This window comes from Typha angustifolia, chromosome 11, assembly GCF_048772165.1.
Source record: "Typha angustifolia cultivar Huaian chromosome 11, ASM4877216v1, whole genome shotgun sequence".
Taxonomy (NCBI): domain Eukaryota; kingdom Viridiplantae; phylum Streptophyta; class Magnoliopsida; order Poales; family Typhaceae; genus Typha; species Typha angustifolia.
Window position 1 is genome coordinate 275758 of NC_133249.1, and position 24934 is coordinate 300691.

The window sequence follows — 24934 nt, forward strand, 5'->3', positions numbered from 1 at the left end:
TCTTCTAGATGGAGAGATGCAATTTATCTCCACCTCCTGCTGATTTGTTTGATAAGATATCGGCCTAATCCTCATCACTATTAGCTGGTCATAAAAGTCAACTCCCCCCTCAAAAAAAAATCCATGGATCAAACTTTTTCCTTTATATTTATCCTGGTACATGCTGGCTATATTTCTGCCATATGTTCAAGCTCAAAATTATACGTCAATCAAAGTAAAAGAATTATGTTATCCAGCAATCTGTCCTTCAAACAGTAAACGGAGAAAAAGTCAACGCTCACGTAGAAAAGTTTCCAAAGACATTGACTAGTTCTACAGATAAAGAAGAAACAGCACATGACTCTCTTCTTGCTGTGAAGGCAATTAAAAATGTTTATTACTAGAATATCTTATTAGAGATAGATCCCTCCCCCACCCCCCCAAAAAAAAGTCTATTAGGTAGTATAAAATAGTATACGAGTTTCATATGAGCTGGTTTATGTTGTAAATACGCGTTTATCCATTGATTCCGGCAGTCTTTTGCAAATCTACTTGCAGAAAGGAGTTAATTTGCAATTTCGTTCAGCAGAGGAGGTTTACGTAATAAAATAAAGTAAAGGTAGTAATATGTAAAAGAGTTACAAAATTAATTAATTAATTATTATTATTATTATTTTTCCGTAAAGTAGCTTTCAGCTAATTGGATATTCTAGAGAGAGAGAGAGAGAGAGAGTTCGGATTGAGTGGGCGGGATAAGTTCCCGCTCTCACCTCGTGACATCTCTCTATCTAACCTAATCTAGAGAGAGATTGATTAAAGAAATGGAACTTTTCATTCTACACCCTATGTGGTGCGAAGTGAAAAATAAAATGTGTAGATAATAAAACTAGAGAGAGAAAGAGAGAGAGAGGGGGCAAGTAAAGAAGAGCGTTGTGTGCTATCGAAACCGCTGTTTTAAGTTTGGATTGAAGCGTGTGTCAATAGATATCGTGGCCTCTTCCTCCTCTTCTCTTGTTCTTTTTCCATTTCTTTTTTCTTTTCTTCGTTGGAGTCCTCTAGAGGAGTAGGAGGAAAATTCTCCCTTTTTTCGTTTTCTCGAAACCCTGCATTCCGATCTCTGTTCCTCCTCGGATTCGTCTCAGTTATTTAATCGATCTCCTTTTGCTCTGGTCTGTGGTGAATAGTGGGGGCCTCGTGAGATCGGAGTGGGTTTTGGATTTTTTAAAAGTCTTCGATTCTGATTGCCGTGATGGAGCCTCGCGTGGGCAACAAGTTCCGGCTCGGTCGCAAGATCGGGAGCGGCTCTTTTGGGGAGATCTATCTAGGTTTGTGCTGATTTTAGTGATAATTTTATTTGGTAAGTGAAAGCTTCGATTTTTTTGAGGGGTTTTAACAGTGGTTGGCTGTCGTTTCCTCTAGGTACTAATATTCAGACAAATGAAGAGGTCGCGATTAAACTTGTAAGTATCATTACCTTAGGAGATATGATATGGCTGTGCTATAGCCTATTCATTTAGGCATTGATTGCTTTAGGTAATTTGGCTAATTATGGTTCCGCAGGTATGGTCGTTTACCTTTGTGTTAAATGTGTCAACTAACTTTGTGCTGTTATCATCTTTACTTCTTTTTCTTGTTATTGGATTATTCTTGAGATTGAGATGCTTATCTTTAGGTCATGGTTAAGTTAAATTTGTTACTTAAGGGAAGTTATGTTGTTTCGTTATACAGGAAGGAACTGGTCTAATCGCCCCCTAGGTTTTATTTAGTATACTGTGGTAGATCTTGATCCTTTTTCTTTTCTTGGCTCCCTGTCATACTTACACATCTGTGTAGAAATGTATGATCCGTTAGTTAGCGAGGAAAATGCTTTTAGTAGGAGGGATTCTGGTGCAGCAGGTTTTTGTTTTAAAGTTTTAACTTTTAAGATTCTGTTCTGAGTCTGTGAGAGGCTACATTTCCATAGACTTTTATTTGTGAATGTTTTGATCTGTGTATGGCTGTGTTATTGGTATGGATTAATGATAAGCTTTGCTGTTTCTCTGTCTGTGCAATATGCTTGGACATGTGTCTGTTATTTCTTGAAATTTGCGTACATTTGCTTCTGCATGAGCCTGCATTTTCAAGATCCTGTGTTCCTTGTGGATGCTTTAATCTGGGAATGGCTCTGCTATGCATTTTCTGATATTACTATAATAAGTTTGATGCCTATCTGCTTGTTTAGAAGAGTAATGCGCTGCTTCTCTCTTTCAGGAAAATGTGAAGACAAAGCATCCTCAGCTGCTATATGAATCAAAGCTGTACAGGATTCTACAAGGAGGAAGTAAGAAAGTCTTTCCTCCCCTTTATGTCATGGCAAAGAAGATCTATTATTAGATGCTTACCCTATCTTTTTCTTTTCCTTGTTTTGGCAGCTGGAATTCCAAATGTGAGATGGTTTGGTGTTGAAGGGGACTATAATGTCCTAGTGATGGATTTGTTGGGGCCAAGTCTTGAAGATCTTTTCAACTTTTGTAACAGAAAGCTGTCTTTAAAGACTGTTCTGATGCTTGCTGATCAGATGGTATGATGTTACATATGATGTACTTGATGTGGCTTACTATGAACTTACAGAAAGGGTCTTTACAGCACATGAGATTTCTGCCAAAGCAGGGTCTAGGGAAGGAGGATGTCTTAGCTTTACCCTTATTTCTTAGGCTGTCATGCATCCACCTTAGCATTTGTTCTTTGAGTTTTCATCTTGAGTTTGGTTGTTATGATAGTTTTCTGCACTGATTTTCCGTCCTTTACTAGATCAACCGAGTGGAGTTTGTTCATTCTAAGTCCTTTCTTCACCGAGATATCAAGCCAGATAATTTTCTTATGGGTCTTGGAAGGCGAGCTAATCAGGTTACCATCAAGATTTCCTTAATATATTTCTTCTATGTGCTCTCATATTTCGTCAAGTCTAAATTTGGCTTCTGTTTGTTATTTTTGAACTTTTTTCTAGGTTTACATCATAGATTTTGGCCTTGCCAAGAAGTATAGGGATACTTCAACACACCAGCACATTCCATATAGGTAACTTCGGGTTATGTCCATAATTATGAACTGTCTTCTTTGGCTTGTGTCCTGAACATGTGAAACGGATGATGAATTTACATTGATTTGATGTTATCTTTCGATGCAATACTAAACAATAGGATGCTAGTGCATGGTGCAGACTTTTAAGCATATAATTGAAAAAAGAACGTCTATCAAGATTTGCCTTTTATAATTCTATTTCCTTGGAGGCTCAAGGAGTCTTTAGTTGTGCCATGCCATTACCTTCTTTTTAAAGTGTATTGCTTCCAGGAAGTGAAAAATGAACCTCTTTTGCAATATCTTCTTTTTTGCAACTTAGGGATTAAAAGAATTCAAATTTAAACCTTTTGTGCAGTATTGTTTGGTTGTCTTTTTTCCTCTTTCACCTTCCATGAAGTATATCCTGAACCGAGGAGGACATATGAAGGTTCAATATCTATCACAAGTCTCAAGTCAAAGGCTTGTTCATTAGAGCATTTATTGTATAGACGAGCTATAGGTAGACTAGCAAACTTGCTGAAGTGGTTTAACTAATATGCAGAATGGTAAATTCGTTATGCTTATAATTCTAGTATCAGGGTTTGCATTCTCTTGCGCTACCAACAGGACACTTTGTTTCGGAGTTAATATTTTGCAAAACATTGTTAGAATTCATGTATCTTTGTAATTATGATAGTTCAATATGTATTGCCTGCCTTCTTGTGGAATCTACTTCATAAGCACTATGTAAATAGTGAATTCATGCCAATACTTTATCAGTTGAAATTATCCTACTTAGGACAATCATAAATTCAGTAGTTCATAAACTGACTGTTTGATGCATACACATCTTTGGGACCTCTTTTTCAGTCATTCATGGATCATTAGTCTAATTCAGTTGAAACCAGCTAGTTGATTTCTACTTTGATTGTTGGTGTCCTATAATACTTGCTTGGACAAAATAACAGAAATTATTGTACTAAGACCCAGTCATGCTATTGAATAAACAAGTTTTTTTTTTTTTGTTTCTTGTGCCTTCGGTGATGTGTTTTGCAATGGAAGTACTAGTTTGGCAGAGGATTGATGAATCTTTGTGCATCTTCTAACATCTTCACCAACCTAATGCAGAGAAAACAAAAATTTGACTGGCACAGCAAGATATGCAAGTGTCAACACCCATCTTGGCATCGGTAAGTGAAAAAAAAACATCAATATGCAATTTCTGAATCAATTTTCTTGAATATTTGTCAAACTAAAGTCATCAAATCACTATGTTCTTGTTTGTTTTTCACTATCTGCTTTGTGTGTTCTGATGCTTTTACTAGATCCTTGGTTTTCTTATTCAGTTTTGACTTTATTTTATTTTGGGTGCTAAGAACAAAGCAGGAGGGATGATTTAGAATCTCTTGGATATGTACTCATGTACTTCTTAAGAGGAAGGTTTGTATCTCATTTGACTCTTTTTTTCCTCCTGAGTCCTATGCCTTAGGCCAAGTTACGTGTTTGTTGTTATCAGCCTTCCATGGCAGGGTCTAAAAGCTGGAACAAAGAAACAGAAGTATGAAAAAATTAGTGAAAGAAAAGTTGCAACATCTATTGAGGTAATCTTTTAGTGTTCCAAGGATAAGGCTTCGTATATCTTTCCAATTTCATGTCTGATATGGAAAGTTCTATATAATTTGTGCTTTCATTTCATATAATTTTCAGGCTTTATGTCGTGGATATCCCGTTGAATTTGCTTCATACTTCCATTACTGTCGTTCTCTGCGATTTGATGATAAGCCAGATTATCAATACCTTAAAAGATTGTTTCGAGATCTTTTCATCCGTGAGGGTCGGTTTTCTATCTATATTTCACTTTGAAAGTTGTACAGGATGTTCAGATTATTGACTGTCGTAACCGTTGTATTTCTGATTGCAGGATTTCAGTTTGATTATGTGTTTGACTGGACTATTTTGAAGTATCAGCAGTCACAAATTGCTAATGTTCCTCCACGTGGCCTTGTTAGTCAATAATTTCTACTCTTTTTTTTTATCATTTTACTGAATATAGTTGCACTTGAAGCTGCTAACATCCCCTTATTGCAGGGTCATGGTGCTGGCACAAGCTCTGGCTTGGCTCCTGCTATGGTGAATGAGAGACAATCGGGTACCGATTCACACTTTTCTGGCAATTGTCATATTGCTTTTTAAATTTTTATTTGGTTTATGCTCTAGGCAATCGTTTTAGTTTTTCTAATGGAAGACAGATCAAACTTCTAATGCAAGATTTCTTTATGTCCTTCAATAATTATGCATAATTTTCTGATTAGTTACTGGATACATGGCCTTAAGGCTGTTGACGACTTATATGGCCCTTGGCTGTTAGACATTGGCGTCATGTTCTGTTATGGGATTTCTGTTTTTTCCCATGTGATGATTTGTGCTGCTGAATAAATTGTTTTAGGTGGTGAGGAAGCAAGGATGAGTGGTTGGTCAGCAACGGACCCTTCCTATCGACGATTACCACCTCAAGCTGTAAATTCAAGCAGTTTGCCGAGGCAGAAGACTCCCATAGGGAATGATTCCTCTGTTGCTAAAGATGCTATGGTGAGTCTTTAGGTCAATTCTGCCTGTACTCAGCCTCCCATTTCTGGATTATTGATCACATATTTTGATCTATTATTGAGGTTCTTTATTTGAAGCATTTTCCTTCCAAAGGAAGTTTGTACGTTATCTATCAGTGAAAAGTGCATTTCAAATGAGAATAATATAATTTAGATCTAGTTCAAGCCTGATATAGACTGTTGAGCGCAGCACTTGCGTACCTTCTTCGAAGTATTCTATATTTTGGACCTTTTGATTCTTCTCTTGCCATCTTCGAATTTTGACTTGTGGTGTGACACATGCTTTTAGGTCTAGGTTCTATGTTTATGCTGATACTAAAATTTTCAGTTTTTTACCTTCAGTGATGATTTCTCATACTTGAGTGATGGCTATTTTGTTAATTTTTTTAATTGTTCGTATGAAGGGTAGAGAGTACAGAGCAATTAAGGCCTTTGCTTTATCAAACTAAGATTTTAGGATCCTACATATTGTCTCGTACCAGTCATTTCTTTTGTTCAAGGCTTCAAGCTGGCCTGCTGGTTTTCTTGTAGTTTGTGAAATTTATTGCACATTTGATCCATCATCTGTATTTCTGTTTCTTTGCCAATTAGTGTGCATGAACGTAATAGAAAAGCATCTCTGAAATTGTGATGAAAGTTATGATTCAGCGAAACTAAAGCTAGCATTTGATATTTGATGTAATGCATATGGCGCTTTATAAAAAAAGCCAGTATCTGTTAGCATGAAAATTCCTGACTCTGTAAGCTTTTATCATGTAGTTATCCAGTTCAACGTTTTTGGGACGGTCAAGTGGATCCTCAAGGCGAGCTGTAGTTTCTAGCAGCCGAGACATCACAGGCAGTGAGTTAGACGCATCACGTACTCGTACAACAGATGCAAGTCCTGGGACGCTTCGCAAAGTTTCAGGTCCTCAGAGAAGCTCACCAGCTGGTTATCCTGAGCCGAAGCAATCCTCTTCTGGCAGGCATTCATCTAACATCAAGAACTACGAGTCAACTCTTAAAGGTATTGAAGGCCTTAGCTTTGACACGGATGAGAGAAATCAATACTAGCTTAAGTGAGCAGTTGAAATATGTGCTATTTGCACTATGTATAAAAGAAATGTAAGTTGGAGGCTGAGTTTGCTTAGGCTATCTTTCCCCATGACTTGAATCACCGAAGATTCTGAACTGGAGAGAGGTGAAGCACTGGTTTGCTGAAGGTAATCAGCACGGTAAGATAAGGGTGGGTCTGAGGAGCCTCTACTTTTTTTGAACTCTCATGGCTATTATAAGGCTGTTTGTACATGTGATTGTAGCCATGTTCGAGGCTCCTCTTTCGTGTCCTCGGTGTCTGCTATTCAATTATATTTCTTGGATGTTCTTTTGGCTCCACATTTACATCGAATGTTATCTTGATGATGAGACCAGCTCACTGAATCCATTTGGTTTGTATTTAACAAATGATTAGGATCTTTGTACTCGTGAGCTTGACTGCGTTTACTGAGCAATTCACTTTTGCCTATCTACAAAGGAAGCACTTATGTCGAGCTCCATCCTAATGCAACTTCCTGCTCTTAGTGCAATTTATAGGTTTGTTTTGGCTGGGAACGACTTTCTTATTTCAGTCCATAGCATGGCAACATTAATATGTTCCCTTCATGGTTAAATGTGTAAGAAATGCAAGAAATTTCCAGCCATTCTTATTCCAGTCCATAGCAGGATTGTGAACAGGCTCAATGAGTTTCTCAGCCATGCAAGAAAATGTGGAAGAAAGACGTGATGTTGATGTCAACTCTAGCAGTTGTGCACTTGCTCTAATCTACTCAATCTCAAATATTTTCATGTGATTGTGATTGTCCAATTTGATACTTATCTGACACACAAAGAAAGACCCAAACCAAACTCAGTAAGATGGATGAAGATATAAATTCTTTGCTCATATATATATATATAAAAGATGGTTAAAAGGGTTTATAAATATACTTGAATTCAGATTCCAACAGCATTAGTTTAATTGAAATATTCTTAAATTCTCGCTTCTTTTAAAAAATTATATATATATAATTAATAACTTAGCCAAATTCAAGCAGCTTGTTAGATATCCACTCTTACCTATCATCAACTTGACCTAACATGACATGCTCAACAACTCCTCGCCTTCTTTTTTTTTTTTATTCTTTCCCCTTCCTTGACGTAAGGTAGCATGCCAAAGACCGACTTTATTCAGTTCATATCTCCAACTTCACCTATTTTTCTGTAGGCAATTGCATTAGTTAATTTAGGATGGCTATCAAATCCTACTCACCCACTCTATAAAGCAATCCATCCACATTATATTATGCTCTTCTTTTGCAAAACTTTTATAATGAAACCTAATTTTTCTAACTCTATTATTTAGTTTCCATCACTTTCTTTGATGACAATGATCTCTATCGGCCTTTGTCTTATATAATTTTAAACAAAAGAATATATCCACATCTGCCTATCATCATAGTTACGCTGTCCATAGTTAACCAATATCAACAAACTGGAGGCCATTTGATCTCCTAATGACTCGTTCTTTATCATCCACCAGCAGTTCAGACTAACATAATAATACTCACCAATTTGTTCATCTTATTCTACTATTTTTGGAGAAAAAATAAAATAAAAATTAGTGGGTACAGCAGAAAAATACTGGATGCAAATGATCATTACTCATCTAGTTACAACAAATTTATGGCATATGGGCACAGCTACGAATTGACAACTTGGCTTCAGCTACTTGCTATTTCATTTAACCAGTGCCTGTTAGATAGCATGCTAATAATTCCAGATTTCATACAGAAATATTCATTTAAAGGAATACAATACTTTAATCCCATTTAGAACATTCATCAAAATAATCATGCATAGAAGAAGGAAAAAAAAAAAGATCATGAGAACTGTCGGCATACAAAGGTTGGCAACCTCACCACAAGAATGGCATCTTCTGTTCTTATAATTTAACAGCACTCTCAAATCGCCAACTACTTGCCTTTGCACTGTAAATAATGTTCTTATATGCTCATAATTGATGCATCACATGACTCATCACCCTATATATCAATGCAAACTGATGTATACATTGAATCCCTTCCAAGCACCATTTGACTGACTGATAGAGATACTTCCCTCAAAGAAAGGTATTCTCATACTTAAGGTCATCTGAATCTCTCAATTTAATATCGCAGTTTGTCATAAACTAAGGCTTCATGAATTAATATTAATTATGCAACTTAACAAAGGTTCATGAACATGCTCTTCTGAGGCTCAAATGTTATGAACATGAAACTATTCATAGGCTGACAAGAAAGCAATCTTCTATTTATCTTGATATCATTAGGTAGTTGTCACATCTAATTGTGTGTCCCTGCAATACATAACAGAGTTTCTAGCTAACTGCTAGAGATTGAGTTCATGCAAAAAGGTTCAAACAATACTATATGATATACAAACACGGATTAAACTGTATTCACATCCTGTTCATGGCATTATCAACAAAAAGTACGCCAAGAATTCTTAGTTCTTCACAAAATGTGCACTGTGATTTTTATTAAGAGATATGAACTGATAGAAGAAAAGACACCCTGCAAACAATTAAGGCAAATTGCACAGATTCCTGCAAAGGGAAAAGAAGAATCAAAGTAACAATGTCAGCGAGGAACTTTATGTCAGGATGAACTTGGTGATTTTGTGTAACCAAGATGTGCAATCTCCCAGTTCTTGCGTGGAGCAACCTCTTTGTGCGCTGGAGTGAATTGCTGAAGCTCAAACAAAAGAATGAGAAAAGTTAATGAAACAAGAATGTAATTTATCTACTGCTACAATTCTGAGATCTAAGATAAGCAAGGAAAAAGTCATGATAGAGATAATAGATGAGGTTCACATCATATAATTAACAATAAATTGGATAGGTAACCTCCATCTTTATTAGCAAATCTCTTGCATTTGGGGCTGAAACCACTATGTCTCTACAAGCAGGCTTTATAAAACCTTCCGCCACACCATTATCGAATAGCGCAAGCAAAGAATTGTAGTAACCATCAATATTTAGCAACCCAACCTGTGCAGAAATGAGCAACATTATTCAATTTTTTTTTGTTAGGAGATCCATATTTCTCATGAAAATTAAATCGTTACTGACTGGTTTGTCATGAATTCCCAGTTGTGACCATGTTATCATCTCCAGCAACTCTTCCATTGTTCCATATCCTCCTAAAGTAATTCAAAACTGGAAAAGTAAGTTTCGTTGCATCGAACTAGATGCATGTGATGGGAGAGCAATAAATTTACCAGGAAGAGCAATGAAAGCATCCGCCTGCCGTGCCATTTCAGCTTTTCGCTCATGCATGTCAGAAACAGCCTTTACTTCGCCCACACTTTCACCTGATATCTGAAAAACATACCCTAACATTATTTATGTGGACAACTATATGACAGAAAAGAAGTCCAATCACCGATAAAGAATTTGCTCTTCCCACTACAAGCAATCCACAAACTGTGTGTAAGTATGGTCTATAATCCCTCTTGTAATTTGTTAGTACGAAGCAAAGGATACAACATATAGCATAAACTTAGAATATACAAAAATAAAAAGGTACAGAAAGAAGATATATAAGGTCCCAACTTAGACCTACTACAAATTGTAAACACAAGAGGTGACCTCCTATAGAAGAGATCACAATAGTTCAGATGTTACCATATCTTAGCATTTAAAAGAGTAATGTGTTTGTGCTCAGACATTCTTTTGCCTTTTCATGGTACTTAAGGATACAGAACGAGATGTAATCCATCTTCTACCAAGCTCCAGTAATAAGATTATTACAAGTTACAACCTTCAACTTTGTGGCAAAGATATTTATGGCATAATCAAGCCTTGAATATCAATAAGACTAGGAAAAGGTGATACAACTCTAAAAACTTTAATCGACAAGGATATATGACTATGTCAAGCACGAACAAAATCAATTAGAAGGAAAAGAAGAAAAGGATCAGACATAATTGCATACCTCAAGAGGCATGAGAGCTGTGGGAATCACCCTACAGGAGATTGGTAAGAAAATTCATTAGAGAAGACAAACAGAGAAAAGAGAATTATAAGACATGCAGAGAGAAGAACGAGTTTAGGTCTAGTGCCTACCCAAGAACATGACACCCTCCATCATGAACTGTTTGGGAGATCAAGCCCATCAATCCTACGCTCCCGCCACCGTAAACCAAATCTATTTTTCTCCTCACCTGCAGAATCCATTCAAACATGCAGCAATGCTACCGTATAAATAAATATTCTCTTCTTCTTTTTCTTGTTCTTGTTCTTCTTTTATTTTTTATTTTAAAAGAAAGAAGAAAACCACTTCTATATCCACTATCCAATCTATCCACCAGAGCACGGCAAACCAAAATTTTCGAAATCCAGGTCCTAGTACATAGTTGCATTCTCTCCGAGATAAGATTTTTAAGGGAACCCAACTCTGAAAACTCAAAAAAATTTGACACCCAGATGGAGAAAGATGTGAGAAACGCACCAGTTCGTGACCCAAATCAAAAGCTGCATCACTGAAGACCTTTCGATAACCCGAGTTGCTTCCACAAAAGACGCAGATCCTCTTGAACTTGCTCGAAGTCACGCCGTCCATCGTTTCCTCCCTCCAAGATCACGCCTTTAGTTTTACGAACTAAGACGCGAGGAAGAAAGAAGCCAATTTCGTACCCTTTTCTACTTCTCTTGTTCGAATCAAGATAGAATCAAATGAATCCAGAACTTTAGTAGAAGGCCAACATCTCTCTTTCTCCCAGTCTCATAAAAAATCTATTCTTTAATGTGCAATCTCTTTCAGAGCAGGAGAAAGAAACAAAAAGTTATCAGAAAGGAAGACCACCGAAAGAAGAATGAAGCCTCACCCACGCTGCCTCTTTTTCCACTCGGCAGCCAATTCCATTTATTTATCCAACCCTGGTGACCACTATCTGCGCCGTACGATGCGCAATCCCACCCTATCTTGGTCTCCATTTAGACTATTTATAGATAGGTAGGCCTTCTATGAACGTTTCGATCAAATCTTATGCATGTATTATGAAAGAAGAATAATTTGATGTGTTATTAGCCAATTACTGTTTAAAAGATTCGTTGCCTAATATTCTTCTTGGTTGGTTTATCCATACTGGAATCACTTGTAGTGCAAATTTTGTGAAACTAAAAATAATCTTTAGAAGGTGGTAGTATAGTAGTAGCGAGGGGACCCATCTGCTCCAAGTCCATCCAGCCTCCCTCCTAAGAACTTTTCTTAAAACATATTGTTGTAATGATTCCACAAACATTAAGCCATCACTACCTGTAAATATACCAAACATATCATGAATAGCTCAGAGGACAAGAATAGATGTTGCAAAGCTTACAATCGGATAAGAGTCTAGAGCAAAGCAAAATGACCTTCTGCCGACACTGTTCAGAAATTGGCGTTAATTTTTGAGGTTAATAATGTTCTACTTCACAAGCATTGTTGTTTAATGTTTATGGCTGGATAGAGAAGCATCATCATCATCATCTGGCATAGAACAAAATGTGAATTGTTGCAGAAGCAATTCTTGTGAATGGATGCAGATTAAAAAAGAAGAAGTTTTGCAACAAACCCAAAAGCTGACAGACAATAGGATTCTATCCCTTTCCCTTATTTTGTCCTTGGGTCCTTCATATATTTTACTCATAGGTATATTTTCTTTCTTTTTTTTGTTTCGTTTGTTGTCATAGAATGTGATCGCGGATGTAAACGTGAAATTAACCACAGTAGGCGGCAATCAGAATTCACACATTTTGATTAAAACAAACAACTCTGTATATGATACAACAAGCAGAATGGTTAAAAGCTAAGATGTACTGTTGACACGAATCACGCATTAGGTTACAACCTCAACAACAAGACGTTGGGCAAGACATACAGAACAGAGAGAACTCACACACTGCAAATTAAGTTTCATACCACCAAACTGCAACATGCCTTCTTGCTTTTAGAACAAAGAAGATGATCTCTCATCGTAGTAACAGTTCTCCTTGTCCAAACTTCTCGTCAAGCTCTTAGAAACGGCGTTTGATCTTTTAGAAGAAACTAAATGATTTGAACCAGCAGCACTGCTCTTCTTGTAGTACTGCATATCACCAGATGCCTGTCTTTGAATTGCTGCCTTCTGCCTTGCCTTGACCGATTTCGTCAAGTTCATATAATTGGGCCCATTGTGACAGCCGTCAGCAGTTCGTTCTAATGCGAAAAGAGTGGAGCCAGATAAGGGAGTCGACGTGCAGACAGAGGGCGAAGAAGGAGAGGTCTCATCGTACTGAAACTCAGAAGAGGAAGGTGATTGAATTCCGCATCGGTTTCGATTAAGCACAAGAGGAGGTTTTGCTGAAACCCGAGTGGTAACATGGTTTCTTCGAACTTTTACTGAGCTGACATAAGAGTGTTTGGAGCTCGTCTCATGGAGGTCTTCGCAGCTCTTTGCATAATGGGTGTCAGGAGATTCATCAGTCTGGCTTTGTTCCATAAGCCTGTTCTCCCAAGGTTTCGTTGCCATCCAGCGTTCCAGCCAACTCGAGTTCAAATTGCTCGCGTGGATATCGTGATGCTTATTAAAAGGAGAACTGGATCTTGAGTTCTGAGCTGATCTCCATTGCTTAAACAAGCATTGAAAAGGAGAAAGTTTATCAATACTAAGGAAAAGAAGAAGAAAAAACTATGTACTTAGTTCTAGCATACGACTAGACCCCCATACCTGCTGAGAAAGAGAGTAAGCAATTGCCCTTTCTCTCTTTATAGCACCCTCTTGTCTCATTTGTAACTTTGCTTTCACTTCGCCAAGAGTACCCTGACGATCGCACCAACCTTCCTGGAAAAAACCAACCACTCGTTCAATTTATTAACGCAGTCAGCCAGATGCAAACCAAAATCAATGTTTGTTGTCAAGGGATATCAATCTAAAATTTTCAAGTTCTTTGTTCCCATGGTTTTTAACGAGTTCTATTCCAAATTGTCTTCTGCAAAGCAACATCAGCTATATGAATTATTAGACTCCAGGAAATAAATCTATCACGGCGAACAAGTTCTGCTTCAAAGCTTAAGAAAGAATTGTCTAGAAAAAAAAAAATCTAAGCTTTTGTCCTTTGTAATTAGTTCATCTCTTTTGAAACTATGATTCATGATGTAAAAGTGATCTCAGTCTTCCAAGGCAGGCATGCATAGCCTCCTAACATACTAGCTCTGTATTTATAATTAATAAGCAAGCAGGATGGGATAGGATAAGATAGGATACCTCTGCTTCCTTCACAGGATCCATGTTGCTGCGCCGGTCTTCGAGCATTCTCTGCACAGCTTGCCCCTCGGTGGACAATCTCACACGCCGCGCCCGCACACGCGCCTGCACCCGGACTAGCGCCTGCATGCATTTGAGCGTGACCGCCGCCTGCTTCCGCACCTGCCGGCCTCGCACTAAAGCCTGAAGCCTCACAATTCCTCTTAGAGCCCTTAGAGCTCTCCTTGCCTAAATGTTACAAAATTCACAATTTCTTTGAAACATCCAGACAACCAAATTCAAAGGAAAAGGAAAAGAAAAAGGATGTGTGTATACATTACAAACAAATGTAGCTAGCTAGTAGAAGAGAAAGAATTTGTACCAAGAAGCCCCGGAAGGCTGTTTGTATACGGATAGCAGCCCATTCCTGCCTCACCACCTTAAAATTCTTTGGGGGAGCACGGACGACGGTAGCCATTGCCGCGTTGAAGGCATCAGCCGACACCGAGGAAGTATCAGAAGCCTCCGACGCCGACTTGTAGCTTCCTCCACCTCTAGATCCCGAGGAGCTCAACCATAGCTTCCACTTCCGACTCTTGCTATTTCCACTACTACCACCACTTACCCTCTCCTTCTAGTAAAAAAAAGAAGAAGAACATTGAAGGCACGGAGAAGGTAAGAAACTGGAAATTAGTGAGAGAAATGAATTGGGTTGATTACTTGATCGTCCTTCTCGGATTTTTTGAGGCCTATGAGTGACTTAATCCACTTCCCTGATCCGCCCATCTCGCCAAAAACGCCTGTTTGTTTTATGACAGATCCAAACCTTGGGCTCTCTTTCTGGTGCTCGGGAAGAGATGGGGGGCCTCTCAAAATCGGAAAAAAACACACAATGGGAGGAGAGATTTCTCAGAGCAAAAGAACAAGCTTTGATGTGACTGCAATTCGAAGGGAGACAAAGAAGAGTTTTTTGAGGTAGTTGAGCAGTGGAGAGAGAAAGAGAGATGCGTTAATAGGAGGAAGTGGCGCAGTACTGCACGACGCTTGTAGCCGTTCGAGATTTGAATTTTGAAAGGGAGAGAGGGGCAACGGGCAAGGAAAAGGCCACGTCCCGCTCACCCTCTCCTCGCTTTGTTGGATATCGTGTTCGGCATCTGTCCCTGGTTTTTTGTAAAATCTCGATTCTACCCCACTGAAAGTGCCAGGAGGAGTGGAGTGGAGTAGTGATTAACAAATAGTTTGGTTGGTTACATGCACGCCGTCTCGTTGCCCACCAAAGAGTATCACCGTTCTGATACGCCATCAGATCAGATGTTCCCCACTCTTGCTCCACCTTTTATGGCATGTGTGTTTCTGTAGCTCTCTCTCTCTCATATTCTGCAATTAATTTGTTTAAGAAGGGAGACGAAGTCTTTTACCTACATAGAAACTTCTACAGTAGTTAACACAAAATTAATGATGTGGCAATCTGCTGTGTTTCTGCATGATGATTCATCTATTGGTTATGTACATGATGAACATGTGACACAAAATTTATCCTACAGATAAGAATATAGCATAATTTCATTTTCTTTTATTTAAATGATCGCCGTTCATTACATTATTGTTATATCCACATAAAAAGAATGGCTGCATTCCATACATTACCATGCATTTAGTGGTATCTAAACAAAAGAAATGAACGATGTTTAAGATCCTTCAACAGATTACTAACAAAATAAATCAATAAATGAGACAAAAGAAAAGGTTGGATGAAATGGTGAATCTTGTGTTTCTTCCCGTAGCTTCCCCAACCGAAGAGTGATTTGCTATATTGGTTGCAGTCTTTGGTTTCAGAGGTCAGAAGTCACCCGTTTCTGCTGCTATGTCTCGATTAAGAAAGGTTTTCGGGCATGAGAAATGCCCTCTGATTCAGATATGCCCTCAAATCACCACCTCTTTTTGGTATTGGGAAGAGTAAGAGAGACAGTTGGGGTAGGAATACCCATGTACTGGAGCCTGGGCGATAGCCTAACTTTGGGGCTTGGGCGCGGAGATGGGATCGGAACTTTGGTTCCCCTTGGTGAAGGAACAACCCTGGGCGAGAGGTTGACTTGTTCGAGAGCTTTGAATTGGAGATCGGGCGGGTAATCCCGGACGCATCCAATGCGAGCCCCAATTCCACTAGTCCATTTGCATGATAGGCGTCTACCCATTGCAAGTCTTGCTGCATTCTCCAAGCTGCTATTAATAGCAATATCTTGCTCTGCAATGACCTCAGTAGGTGCTTCGGCTTCTCCAATCTCGAGCACAGTTTCAACCTTTGGAGCCTCAGTCACCTTCTCTATCTCCACTGCTGGCTCACTCTGTTTCTTCTTGAATGATGGGTATTCATCATCATCAACTGAACATCTCTGGAAGAAAAATAGCTAAATGTTGGTCAGGAAGGTCATGCCTTGGTGGCAAACCACAGCATGGTATTTAGCTACTTAACGGAGATTAATAGGAACATGGTCAGCGAGATAAGAACTATAAATCTGGGATGTTAAACATGATCCTTAGTCAAGCAACTGAATGACTCTAAGAAAGAACAAATTTACCTTCACATTGCTGAGGTCTACATTGTAGTCCTCAAGGAAGCTAATGAATTCCCTGAAGTTCTCTTCAGTTGGGAGATAATGACCACTATATGGCCATATAGCCTACAAAAATAAGCAAATAAGTGAATAACTACCGTTATGGACAAAAGAAGCACGCACCCCGGAGACAGAAAATAATAAGATGATACAAAAATTTACTCTATATTGCAGGTGATATGCATTCATATATACCTTGAGAACACCTTCATTAGCAACCAATCTTCCAGCAGCTGTTGTTGCTCCACCAGCCAGGAAACTTGAGTGCTGAAATCTTCCTTTATTTTTCTGCTCATAAGAAAAGAAACACTTAAGATGCATTTTGGACATTAGATTACAACACTGCAACAGTAACATTGTGGATAAATGTGGACCTGCCCCACGTATAATGTTCTTGATGTGCTGAGAACAAATATCCACTTAGACTCTTGAGTAGTATTCACAAGAGTATCACTTTGTTTATATACAAGTTTCCCATTCTCTACAATTACTTCATAGGCCTCTCTTTCTTTCTGCAGCGAAGGAAAAGAAAACATACATCAGAACTAATCACTTCAATGAAACCCATGATACAAAAGATTTCATATTTGAATGCCAATGTGTTTTGTACTATGGAACTAATATTAACTCAGGAAACTGGAAATTTTATCGGGAAAGGTGCCTACCGGTCCAAGATATTTGATGAATTGGTGCTGAAGTTTGCTTCTTGGGCACTTTTCAAGGTTTATTTCTCTGCCATCTCCGACATCCAACCTTCATATCCACCATAGGAGAAGATAAACAACACGCACTTAAATATGTAGTTGTTTGACATAGAAGGAAAACAACAGTTTTAAAGTTATTTACCAGTAGAAGAATGGTTCTGTGCTTTTGCTATCAGACCAGATATCATAATAGAAATGTAAATTGTGTCCATAGCGATGGCGTGGATCAATCTGTATAGCATAACAAAGAGAGGAAAAAAGGACAACGATCAGAGAATTCTGTCTCATAAACTGGTTGCATGCAATAGCCACTCTTTTCATGATAAACTCCTGAGCTGTAAGCTTTCTAACTATCAGCATAGGCAAGAAATAAAACAAAGTCGAAGAGAGACAACTTACAGCTTCGAGCCAGTGCTGGAGTGCTAGTTTTTGAGCCTTTTCATCTTTGGACAAACCTTTACCAACCTAGAAAAAAGAAGAAAACAGGCATTATTGACCAAAGGCAGAGACAAATTCTATAGCCTATACAGTTGGAGATTTACTCTGTACATACCTTGGCTGCCTTGGTCCTTGCCCTTGACCAACGAGAAACTGCAGTCTCTGGTTTCTCAACATCAAAAAATGATACAGAGCTAAGCTTTAGAGATGCAAAATCCAATGCTTTCCACCTAAAAGATTGGTGCCACAAAGTCTATTAGTTAAGCTTAAGTCTTTTAAATACAAATGGAACTGGTGGTTAAGTTTGAGACGAACCAAAGTTCCTCAACCACGACAGCACAATCTGCCAGATTTCTTCGGGTCCGATAACTCTTGTAGACCTTCTGCAGCTTAGTGGCTGCTGCATCAAGCACAGGCCTAGGTGAAGAATACTCGAGAAGGCGCTGTGAAGGACTCAGATCAGACATAGTCTCGTTCACTGTCATTTTGAGAGCAAGTGGATCTGACGTAGTATCATCCATTACTTGACTCCCCGACAAATCATTAGTTTCATGCATAATAGGTCCTGGTTGCCAGTTTTTGAAGCTTATTGACCTCCCGATGACTGCGCCATCAGACCCAACCATCTTTGGTGGTGAATTATTTGTCTCCAGGCTAAGTGCTTGGAACGCCATATTAACATCTTTCTCACCAGAGGTAACTGTTTCCCTTAACATACCATCAACTAGGGTCAAACCAAAAACTCTTCTTCTCATGGATTCAACGAGGCCTATGAGAGCAAGGGGAACCACAACCAAAAAAATGAGATTATTTTCCAATTGTGAATTGTAAAGAAGTATAGTCTGCGAGAAAGATTCATAAGACCAAAGATAAAATAAGGCCATGATGCCGTGGATAAGGAACAAATTGTATGAATCTCCTTTTATAAAGATAGCAAGCTACAACCAGAAATCAGATGCTGCAAGGATAAGATCTCTAATAGTAAGATATAATTAACTGTTTTGCACCTCTAATATGGCAGCTGCTATTCACTGTTTGATCATTCTATCCAGCTGGAGAAAATGGAGGAAAGGGACGGTAGGTATTTAAAGCAATGTGGCACAAAGGATATGATTAAATAAATCAGAGTGCACTAAAACTTTCGAATATATTCGGTCTTCTATATTGAGTTGAATGCAACCTTAGAGTTTATTGGTCAACTATGTGAATCCTCCAATCCAATTTAGTCTCGACTACTCAAGTTAACTCAAAAGTTGACCCCCCTTAAAAAAATCTTATTAAGATCTTCATTGATTGGTTTATATAGATTAATTCTTGACTTACAAATGAAGATAAAGAAGACTAATTCAAAGCAATTCAAGGTACATCTATGCATTCAAAAAACTAAACCCACAACTACTTATATCCTCATGATTAAAGCCAAGCAAAGACAAGTAAAACCCCAATGGAACGAAGCAAAAGAAGAAATCTATCTAGTCAGTACATAATCAATCCAAGAAAGAACCCCAAGAGCTCTGGGTAAGAGAAAAGCTTCAAACTGGCTTCCAAAATCCAGCAAACATCTTACAGCCACCACAAAATCCAGAAACTACTACAAAAGAAGAGCTTTCTTATCAGTACCTAAATCAATCCAAGGAAGAAACTCAAGAGATCGGGCAGATAGAAAAGCTTCAAACTGGCTTCAGAAATCTACCAGACAACACAACTACCACAAAATCCAGAAACCACTTCTCCGGCTTTATAGACTCGCTTTGGTTGTCCTTTCCGGATATCAATCGGATGGAAGCTGCAATTTTAGGGGAAAAAATGAGCTTTTTGGTCTTCTGGCAGGCGGTATGGATTTGGAGGTTTCCCAAAGCCACCACGAGCCGTCGTCCTTCTCCCAACGACCAAGACTGAGGATAGATTGGAACAGCACCTTCCCGGAAACCAGTCACTGGTCAGCAGTAATGGCGCTAGATTTATTTATTTTACACTGGAGACTCCAAGTTGACCAATTTAATTATAGGCAACGGCCACAAGATTTTCATAAAAGCCCCCCGATGATTATTATTTTGTAACTACCATATATGTAAAACTAAATTACATATCCAGCTAAACCGAGCCAGGCTAAATCTCGCGCAGCTCTAGCTCTAGCTAGACCTTCTCTAGAACTTTATTTAAAATTAAACCCTAGTCGAGCTCGAGCTCGAGCGGTTTTCTTCTGAATTTGTATTAGGTTCTTTCTCTTCTATTCTTAGAATAATAATATGGTGGATGAGACGAGGGCAGATATCGAATATGAGGTGGTAGTGCAGCCACATGTTCTATATGTACGTAAGCAATCTGAGTTGGTGGAAGGAATGGATTGGATTGAAAGAGACGATCGAAGACTCAGAGGTTTGCTGAGATCAAAGAGGGGGCCGGTCAAAGATACAAAGAGAGAGCTGCGGATTAGAGCAAACAAAACCGCTTTCAAAGTAGCCGAGATAGTTTATGTCGTGGTCTGTTTCCATGGGTAAGCGTATCAACGCTGTGGATGAAAAAGATCAGGAGGAGTAAAACAAATAAGAGCGCTTCCATTCGTACCAATCGGATATAATAAAAATAAAATATATTATCTAATAATTAAATATATTATCTTGTATATTATTTTTTATCTTAATATTTTATCAAGTAAAAAATTTATTTATCCTTACATTTTATCTCTTTGATTATTTTTATTTTTTAAATATATCTCTAGTTAGTTTAAGATTGATTTAAATTAAATTTTAATAGATAGATATAGAGAATTATATTTAAATTAGAATTTATCTCCAAACAGTTAAATTTAAATTATTTAATATTAAATAATATCTTATGTAATTAAGGTATGATTATATTTAAGAGAGAAAGATTAATGAAAGAAAAGAATGCGTAATTACAAAGTTAGATACACGTAATTAAATATATATTTTTTTTAAGTAATGTAGTTTTGATACCAGAAAATTTATACCGAATATGAAAACGAGTTATTATAGCCGTTGGATTAAGATTATAATTTTTAAAGAGGTATTAAAATATTTGTTAATAAATAAATATTTCTCTTTCATTTGGTTAAATGTAATAGAGTACTAATTAAAATGTAGCAGGTGGGCTTTGGGACTCAGGTAAAGGTTTCTTCCTTCCCAGTCCGAATAAAGCTACAGGATTAGCACGAATATCTTTACGGCAATCTAATTAGTTTATCGTAACAAATATGAAAATAGTTGATATCACGTATCAAATACGCACCGAATAAGTTGTTCCGAACAATTTTGAAGGGATATTCTTATTCCAGTCCTAGTGGCGTAAAAGACAAATTAGGAGCAGAAATGTTCCTCTACGGCTGTCCGCAGAAATTAATAGCTGCCGGCCGCCAACGATGATATTACACGTCCCGGCGAATCCGATGGAAGCGGAGCATCAGAAATTGAGAATTCTGGGAGATTATTTTATGCGAGCTTTCCGCATAATGTTTTTCAAAGTAGCTCCATCTTACACGCTTGCTCTTTTAAATGCGGGAGAGAGAGAGAGAGAGGATTCGAGGAAGAAGAGTGGAGAGACGAACTCAAAGGGAAGCCGTCAAAAGAGGCGGAAGAAGAGGAGGCAGCAAATATTCGAGACGAAATCATCAACTAATCCTTCTTCTCTTCGCTGACGCGCGCTTTCCTCTTGTTGATTTGTCTTCGATCTCTTCTTACCTTTGCTCTCTTTTACGGCTTAATCCCATATGGTTATCGGTGGAATCGTGGTGGATCCATGGGAATGATCGAAATTTCTAGTCTATCCGGGTTGTTCTGATCACTTGACGCGGATCTCTGCCTCTGTTTGATGTATCTTCTCCTCTCCGGGGTCGATTCGGATACGAAGAAGGCCCCCCACACTCTTGGGATCCAGCCCTCGCTGGAATTCTCTTTCTTCCACCGAAAAGGCCTCGCCGTTTGCCTTCCCATAGATAGATGGGATAAGGAGTTTGCCAAATTGCTCGCGGAGTGACTAGGATTCCGTTTTGGAAGGCCTACCTGTGCTCCGTTCCGGTGTTGGATTGTTTATTGCTAGTGTAAAATATAAAGGTTCAAAATTCAGATTTTTAGTGGATTTGGAGAGATGGTTTCTTCGCAAGGATCGACGCTGACTTCAGCAGCGGATGTTAATGTTTGCGTGGTGGATGTGTTGCCCGTATACGTTAAGGAATTGATTGCTGGAGGAGCTGCGGGAGCATTTTCTAAGACGGCCGTGGCGCCATTAGAACGGGTTAAGATACTATTGCAGGTTTGTGTTTAGTAGTCGTTGTTTTGTTTTGTTTTTTATTTTTTATTTTTGCCAAGTTCTTTATCCGTGATTTCTTTTCTTATTAATTGAAAGTAATGATTCTAAGTATTTCCGCATTACAACACAATTACTGCATCGAATTTATGTCAGCTCACGTTCTCTGTTTTGTAAGGCTAAGAAGATACTTCTTTTCTTGTATTATTTTAGACAAAACCTGAAGGGTTTAAGTCTCTTGGAATTCTCCAATCCTTGAAGAAGCTGAAACAACGTGATGGCATTTTGGGCTTCTACAAGTAAGTTATGGCTAATGAATGCACAAAGTTAGCATAACAAACCATGCAATATTTATTATTGACCTCTATTTCTTTCTTCTTTTAGAGGAAATGGCGCTAGTGTACTTCGGATTGTTCCTTATGCAGCATTACACTTCATGACATATGAGAGGTATAGATGTTGGATCTTGAATAATTATACTTCCTTGGGGACTGGAGCTATTGTAGATCTTTTAGCTGGCTCAGCTGCTGGTGGGACTGCTGTTTTATGTACATATCCCTTGGATTTGGCTCGGACAAAGCTTGCATACCAGGTATATACTTCTCTCTTAACATATATTTCTTATTTGGGCAGTCTCAGCTTGTTCCTCAGGTTATGTTGTCGCATTGGAGCTCAACCTTTTGTCTTGCATCATCATGTGCAGTTAAGATTATTGTCTGTTTCAGTAGCTGATATAATGGCCAGATATGGACTTCCTATACTGAGTGAGTGGTAGGGCACATTGACATTTGATGCATTGAATAGAGTGGTAGAGTGATGTGCGTCGATCATTTCCTCTTTTCAAGATATTTATCTTTGTATTTTCCATTTCAATCATTTAATTGTAGTCATTTACTTAGATGATGAAAATTCTTCTTGACTCTTGCTCACAGGTTAGAAGCCCTGGCCAACTTGGTAGTGGGTTGAGTTTTGAAGTTCAGCCAGCATATGGTGGGATAAAAGATGTTTTTCGGTCAGTTTATCTGCAAGGTGGTGTACGTTCTCTATATCGTGGAGTAGGTATGGTTCCTTCTCCTGTCATACATTTTTTCCTCTATAAAATAAAACTAATTGCTATAAAATTTTCTTTCTCTTGTTCTAGCACTAAGAGAATCTCTGTAATTTTCACATTTTTTTTGTTGTTCCGTGAGCATCAATTTCACTTAGCACTTTGTATTATCTGCTTACTAAGTGTAGGAAATGTTTGGCCTATTCCGGATCAACCTTTGAGCAGATTCGTTTGCCCTAAGTTGTGATGTAATATGCTTTGTTTCAAGGCAATGGCCCTCAACTATGACATTGCTAACCAACGAATATATTTTGTGGTTGTTTGAGAATGAAGGCATCTGGTTATTACAATTTGTCAAGTTATCACATCTATACAATCAAAAGGTTGTCCATATTATTTAGGTAGGGGTGGGAGTGGGGGAGCTTTGGGAGTATGGTATGCTTGCGGTAGAATATGAATAGTTGAGAAGAATTCAGAGGAAGACGGATCTTTTCCTGAAAACTGATGTAGGACGTTTGTTTTCATCTGGTACCAGAAGTTGGCATGACTTGCTCATTATTTCACATCTTTCCAGTTTCTTTAGTTTCTTGTAAGTCATACCAGCAAAACGATGTACATGATCTCTAGTAGCTTTCTGTCTCCTGCATTGCAATCTTGTCATTGTGATTCATTAATCACACAGCATGATCTTTTACTCTACAGAGGGTGGAGGATATAGTATCTGATGCAACTGAATTTGAAGCACATGCAGTCGTTACATTTCATACGGTTTAGATTTCTCATCTTATGCTGCCCATTCAGGCCCAACACTTATTGGCATCCTTCCTTATGCTGGTCTGAAGTTTTACATATATGAAGAGCTGAAGACCCAAGTACCTGAAGAGTACAAGAAATCTGTCATATTGCGTCTCTCTTGTGGGGCTTTAGCTGGTCTTTTTGGGCAGACTCTCACTTACCCATTGGATGTTGTCAGGAGACAGATGCAGGTATTTTAGCTCTTCTCTATATCTATTTTGTTTGGTTAATCGATGCCGCTGGCAATACTGTTGTACTTGTTGGATCACTCAACTGAATTTAATTAAGTTTTGGACTTATTAGGTTCAAAGTCAGCAAGCTCTAAATCAACTCAGTGGTCCTCACATCACTGGAACAGCGCAAGGGCTCTCTACCATCATCCACACACAGGGATGGAGGCAACTCTTTGCTGGCCTGAGCCTCAACTATGTCAAGGTAATGTTGTACAATAACTGACATAATTGGAGAAATATTGAACAAGCCAATGTGATAATAAGTGTAATAAGCTTGAAATTATTTCAAGCAGCAAGGCATGGCGGTGTTTCATAAAATTTCTTGATATTTGCAGGTGATTCCTTCAGTGGCCATTGGTTTTACAGCATATGACACGATGAAGTCTTTGCTGCAGGTACCTCCTCGAGAGAAGACTGCTTCAGCCCCTGCTACCGTTGCATGAAATCAATGTATAGCTAGCTAACTTTCTACAGAAAGGATTCTCCTATAACACTTTGTTTCTTTTCTGGAATGGAATGGATAATTCTCATTGCTCTGTCATTTAAGACAAGCATTATTCCATTGGTTGTTTCGAGACCCAGTTTTTTGAGAAAATTTGTTTCGAGACCCAGTCGATTGTGAGGATTGGTAGATTGTTTCCAGCTTTTGGATATTTCATGGTACTTCATGATCTTGGCAGGCACTTTTCCATCGTAAATCTATACTATGTGAGTATTGCCAACTTTTTAAGTATAGAAAGAAATGCTGAAACTTTGGAGGTCTTTAGTGGTTGCGACTGCCATTTAAGAAAAACATATAATTATAAATAGTTTAAACTCAATATTAAAAATAAATATGTTTATCAAAATAAGATTAAATCTAAAAATATATAATTATAAATAGCTTAAGTTCAACTCGAGCCGAGCCAAACCGAGCCCGAGCCTAAAA

General features: G+C 38.3%; 5 protein-coding genes across 7 annotated transcripts; 2 read left to right on the forward strand and 3 right to left on the reverse strand.

Annotated features, from left to right (window-relative positions):
- Positions 1-900: 900 nt before the first annotated feature.
- LOC140770541 (casein kinase 1-like protein 2) lies at positions 901-7088 on the forward strand. The gene is made up of 14 exons (XM_073111772.1): positions 901-1304; positions 1399-1439; positions 2230-2299; positions 2391-2539; positions 2770-2865; positions 2966-3036; positions 4147-4208; positions 4395-4458; positions 4535-4619; positions 4726-4852; positions 4940-5022; positions 5107-5167; positions 5465-5607; positions 6384-7088. The coding sequence occupies exons 1-14, from the start codon at positions 1229-1231 to the stop codon at positions 6675-6677; spliced, it is 1422 nt and encodes a 473-aa protein (XP_072967873.1). The 5' UTR covers positions 901-1228; the 3' UTR covers positions 6678-7088.
- Positions 7089-9071: 1983 nt separating this feature from the next.
- On the reverse strand, positions 9072-11530 carry LOC140769663 (probable cytokinin riboside 5'-monophosphate phosphoribohydrolase LOGL1). Its single transcript, XM_073110465.1, has 7 exons — positions 11153-11530; positions 10768-10865; positions 10637-10667; positions 9921-10020; positions 9772-9842; positions 9547-9690; positions 9072-9388 (listed from the first exon to the last, which is right to left on the reverse strand). Exons 1-7 carry the CDS (start codon positions 11261-11263, stop codon positions 9299-9301), a joined length of 645 nt encoding a protein of 214 aa, XP_072966566.1. The 5' UTR covers positions 11264-11530; the 3' UTR covers positions 9072-9298.
- An 891-nt stretch (positions 11531-12421) lies between these two features.
- LOC140769659 (protein IQ-DOMAIN 6-like) lies at positions 12422-15370 on the reverse strand. 2 transcript variants are annotated; one of them, XM_073110462.1, is made up of 5 exons: positions 14628-15370; positions 14290-14538; positions 13929-14156; positions 13392-13505; positions 12422-13292 (listed from the first exon to the last, which is right to left on the reverse strand). In XM_073110462.1, the coding sequence occupies exons 1-5, from the start codon at positions 14691-14693 to the stop codon at positions 12633-12635; spliced, it is 1317 nt and encodes a 438-aa protein (XP_072966563.1). In that variant the 5' UTR covers positions 14694-15370; the 3' UTR covers positions 12422-12632. The 2 variants fall into 2 exon arrangements, with proteins under 2 accessions (XP_072966563.1, XP_072966562.1); XM_073110461.1 differs by having other exon boundaries at positions 14290-14541.
- A 90-nt stretch (positions 15371-15460) lies between these two features.
- Positions 15461-19618, reverse strand: LOC140769658 (IQ domain-containing protein IQM1-like). Of its 2 annotated transcripts, XM_073110460.1 has the most exons (10): positions 19285-19614; positions 17980-18433; positions 17780-17894; positions 17626-17691; positions 17369-17457; positions 17188-17275; positions 16897-17034; positions 16718-16810; positions 16487-16588; positions 15461-16300 (listed from the first exon to the last, which is right to left on the reverse strand). In XM_073110460.1, exons 2-10 carry the CDS (start codon positions 18417-18419, stop codon positions 15836-15838), a joined length of 1596 nt encoding a protein of 531 aa, XP_072966561.1. In that variant the 5' UTR covers positions 18420-18433; positions 19285-19614; the 3' UTR covers positions 15461-15835. The 2 variants fall into 2 exon arrangements, with proteins under 2 accessions (XP_072966561.1, XP_072966560.1); XM_073110459.1 differs by having other exon boundaries at positions 17369-17691; positions 19285-19618.
- Positions 19619-21144: 1526 nt separating this feature from the next.
- On the forward strand, positions 21145-24631 carry LOC140769661 (mitochondrial carrier protein CoAc1-like). Its single transcript, XM_073110464.1, has 7 exons — positions 21145-21936; positions 22144-22229; positions 22315-22522; positions 22863-22989; positions 23780-23964; positions 24077-24208; positions 24342-24631. The coding sequence occupies exons 1-7, from the start codon at positions 21772-21774 to the stop codon at positions 24447-24449; spliced, it is 1011 nt and encodes a 336-aa protein (XP_072966565.1). The 5' UTR covers positions 21145-21771; the 3' UTR covers positions 24450-24631.
- The last annotated feature ends 303 nt before the right edge of the window (positions 24632-24934 follow it).

Excerpts from the sequence above, each read along its gene's own strand:
- LOC140769659 (XM_073110461.1), bottom strand. The coding sequence starts at position 14,693 with ATGGGCGGATCAGGGAAGTGGATTAAGTCACTCATAGGCCTCAAAAAA. Across the intron at positions 14,542-14,627 it reads AATCCGAGAAGGACGATCAA|AAGGAGAGGGTAAGTGGTGG; the intron begins GTAATCAACCCA and ends TTTTTTTACTAG. Across the intron at positions 13,293-13,391 it reads CTTACTCTCTTTCTCAGCAG|CAATGGAGATCAGCTCAGAA; the intron begins GTATGGGGGTCT and ends TGCTTGTTTAAG.
- LOC140770541 (XM_073111772.1), top strand. The coding sequence starts at position 1,229 with ATGGAGCCTCGCGTGGGCAACAAGTTCCGGCTCGGTCGCAAGATCGGG. Across the intron at positions 2,866-2,965 it reads TTGGAAGGCGAGCTAATCAG|GTTTACATCATAGATTTTGG; the intron begins GTTACCATCAAG and ends ACTTTTTTCTAG. Across the intron at positions 5,168-5,464 it reads GGTGAATGAGAGACAATCGG|GTGGTGAGGAAGCAAGGATG; the intron begins GTACCGATTCAC and ends AAATTGTTTTAG.
- LOC140769658 (XM_073110459.1), bottom strand. The coding sequence starts at position 18,419 with ATGAGAAGAAGAGTTTTTGGTTTGACCCTAGTTGATGGTATGTTAAGG. Across the intron at positions 17,035-17,187 it reads TCATCAAATATCTTGGACCG|AAAGAAAGAGAGGCCTATGA; the intron begins GTAGGCACCTTT and ends CCTTCGCTGCAG. Across the intron at positions 16,811-16,896 it reads GAACATTATACGTGGGGCAG|AAAAATAAAGGAAGATTTCA; the intron begins GTCCACATTTAT and ends TCTTATGAGCAG.
- LOC140769663 (XM_073110465.1), bottom strand. The coding sequence starts at position 11,263 with ATGGACGGCGTGACTTCGAGCAAGTTCAAGAGGATCTGCGTCTTTTGT. Across the intron at positions 10,668-10,767 it reads GGAGGGTGTCATGTTCTTGG|GGTGATTCCCACAGCTCTCA; the intron begins GTAGGCACTAGA and ends AATCTCCTGTAG. Across the intron at positions 9,389-9,546 it reads ATTTGCTAATAAAGATGGAG|CAATTCACTCCAGCGCACAA; the intron begins GTTACCTATCCA and ends TTTGAGCTTCAG.
- LOC140769661 (XM_073110464.1), top strand. The coding sequence starts at position 21,772 with ATGGTTTCTTCGCAAGGATCGACGCTGACTTCAGCAGCGGATGTTAAT. Across the intron at positions 22,230-22,314 it reads GGCATTTTGGGCTTCTACAA|AGGAAATGGCGCTAGTGTAC; the intron begins GTAAGTTATGGC and ends TTCTTCTTTTAG. Across the intron at positions 22,523-22,862 it reads GGACAAAGCTTGCATACCAG|GTTAGAAGCCCTGGCCAACT; the intron begins GTATATACTTCT and ends TCTTGCTCACAG.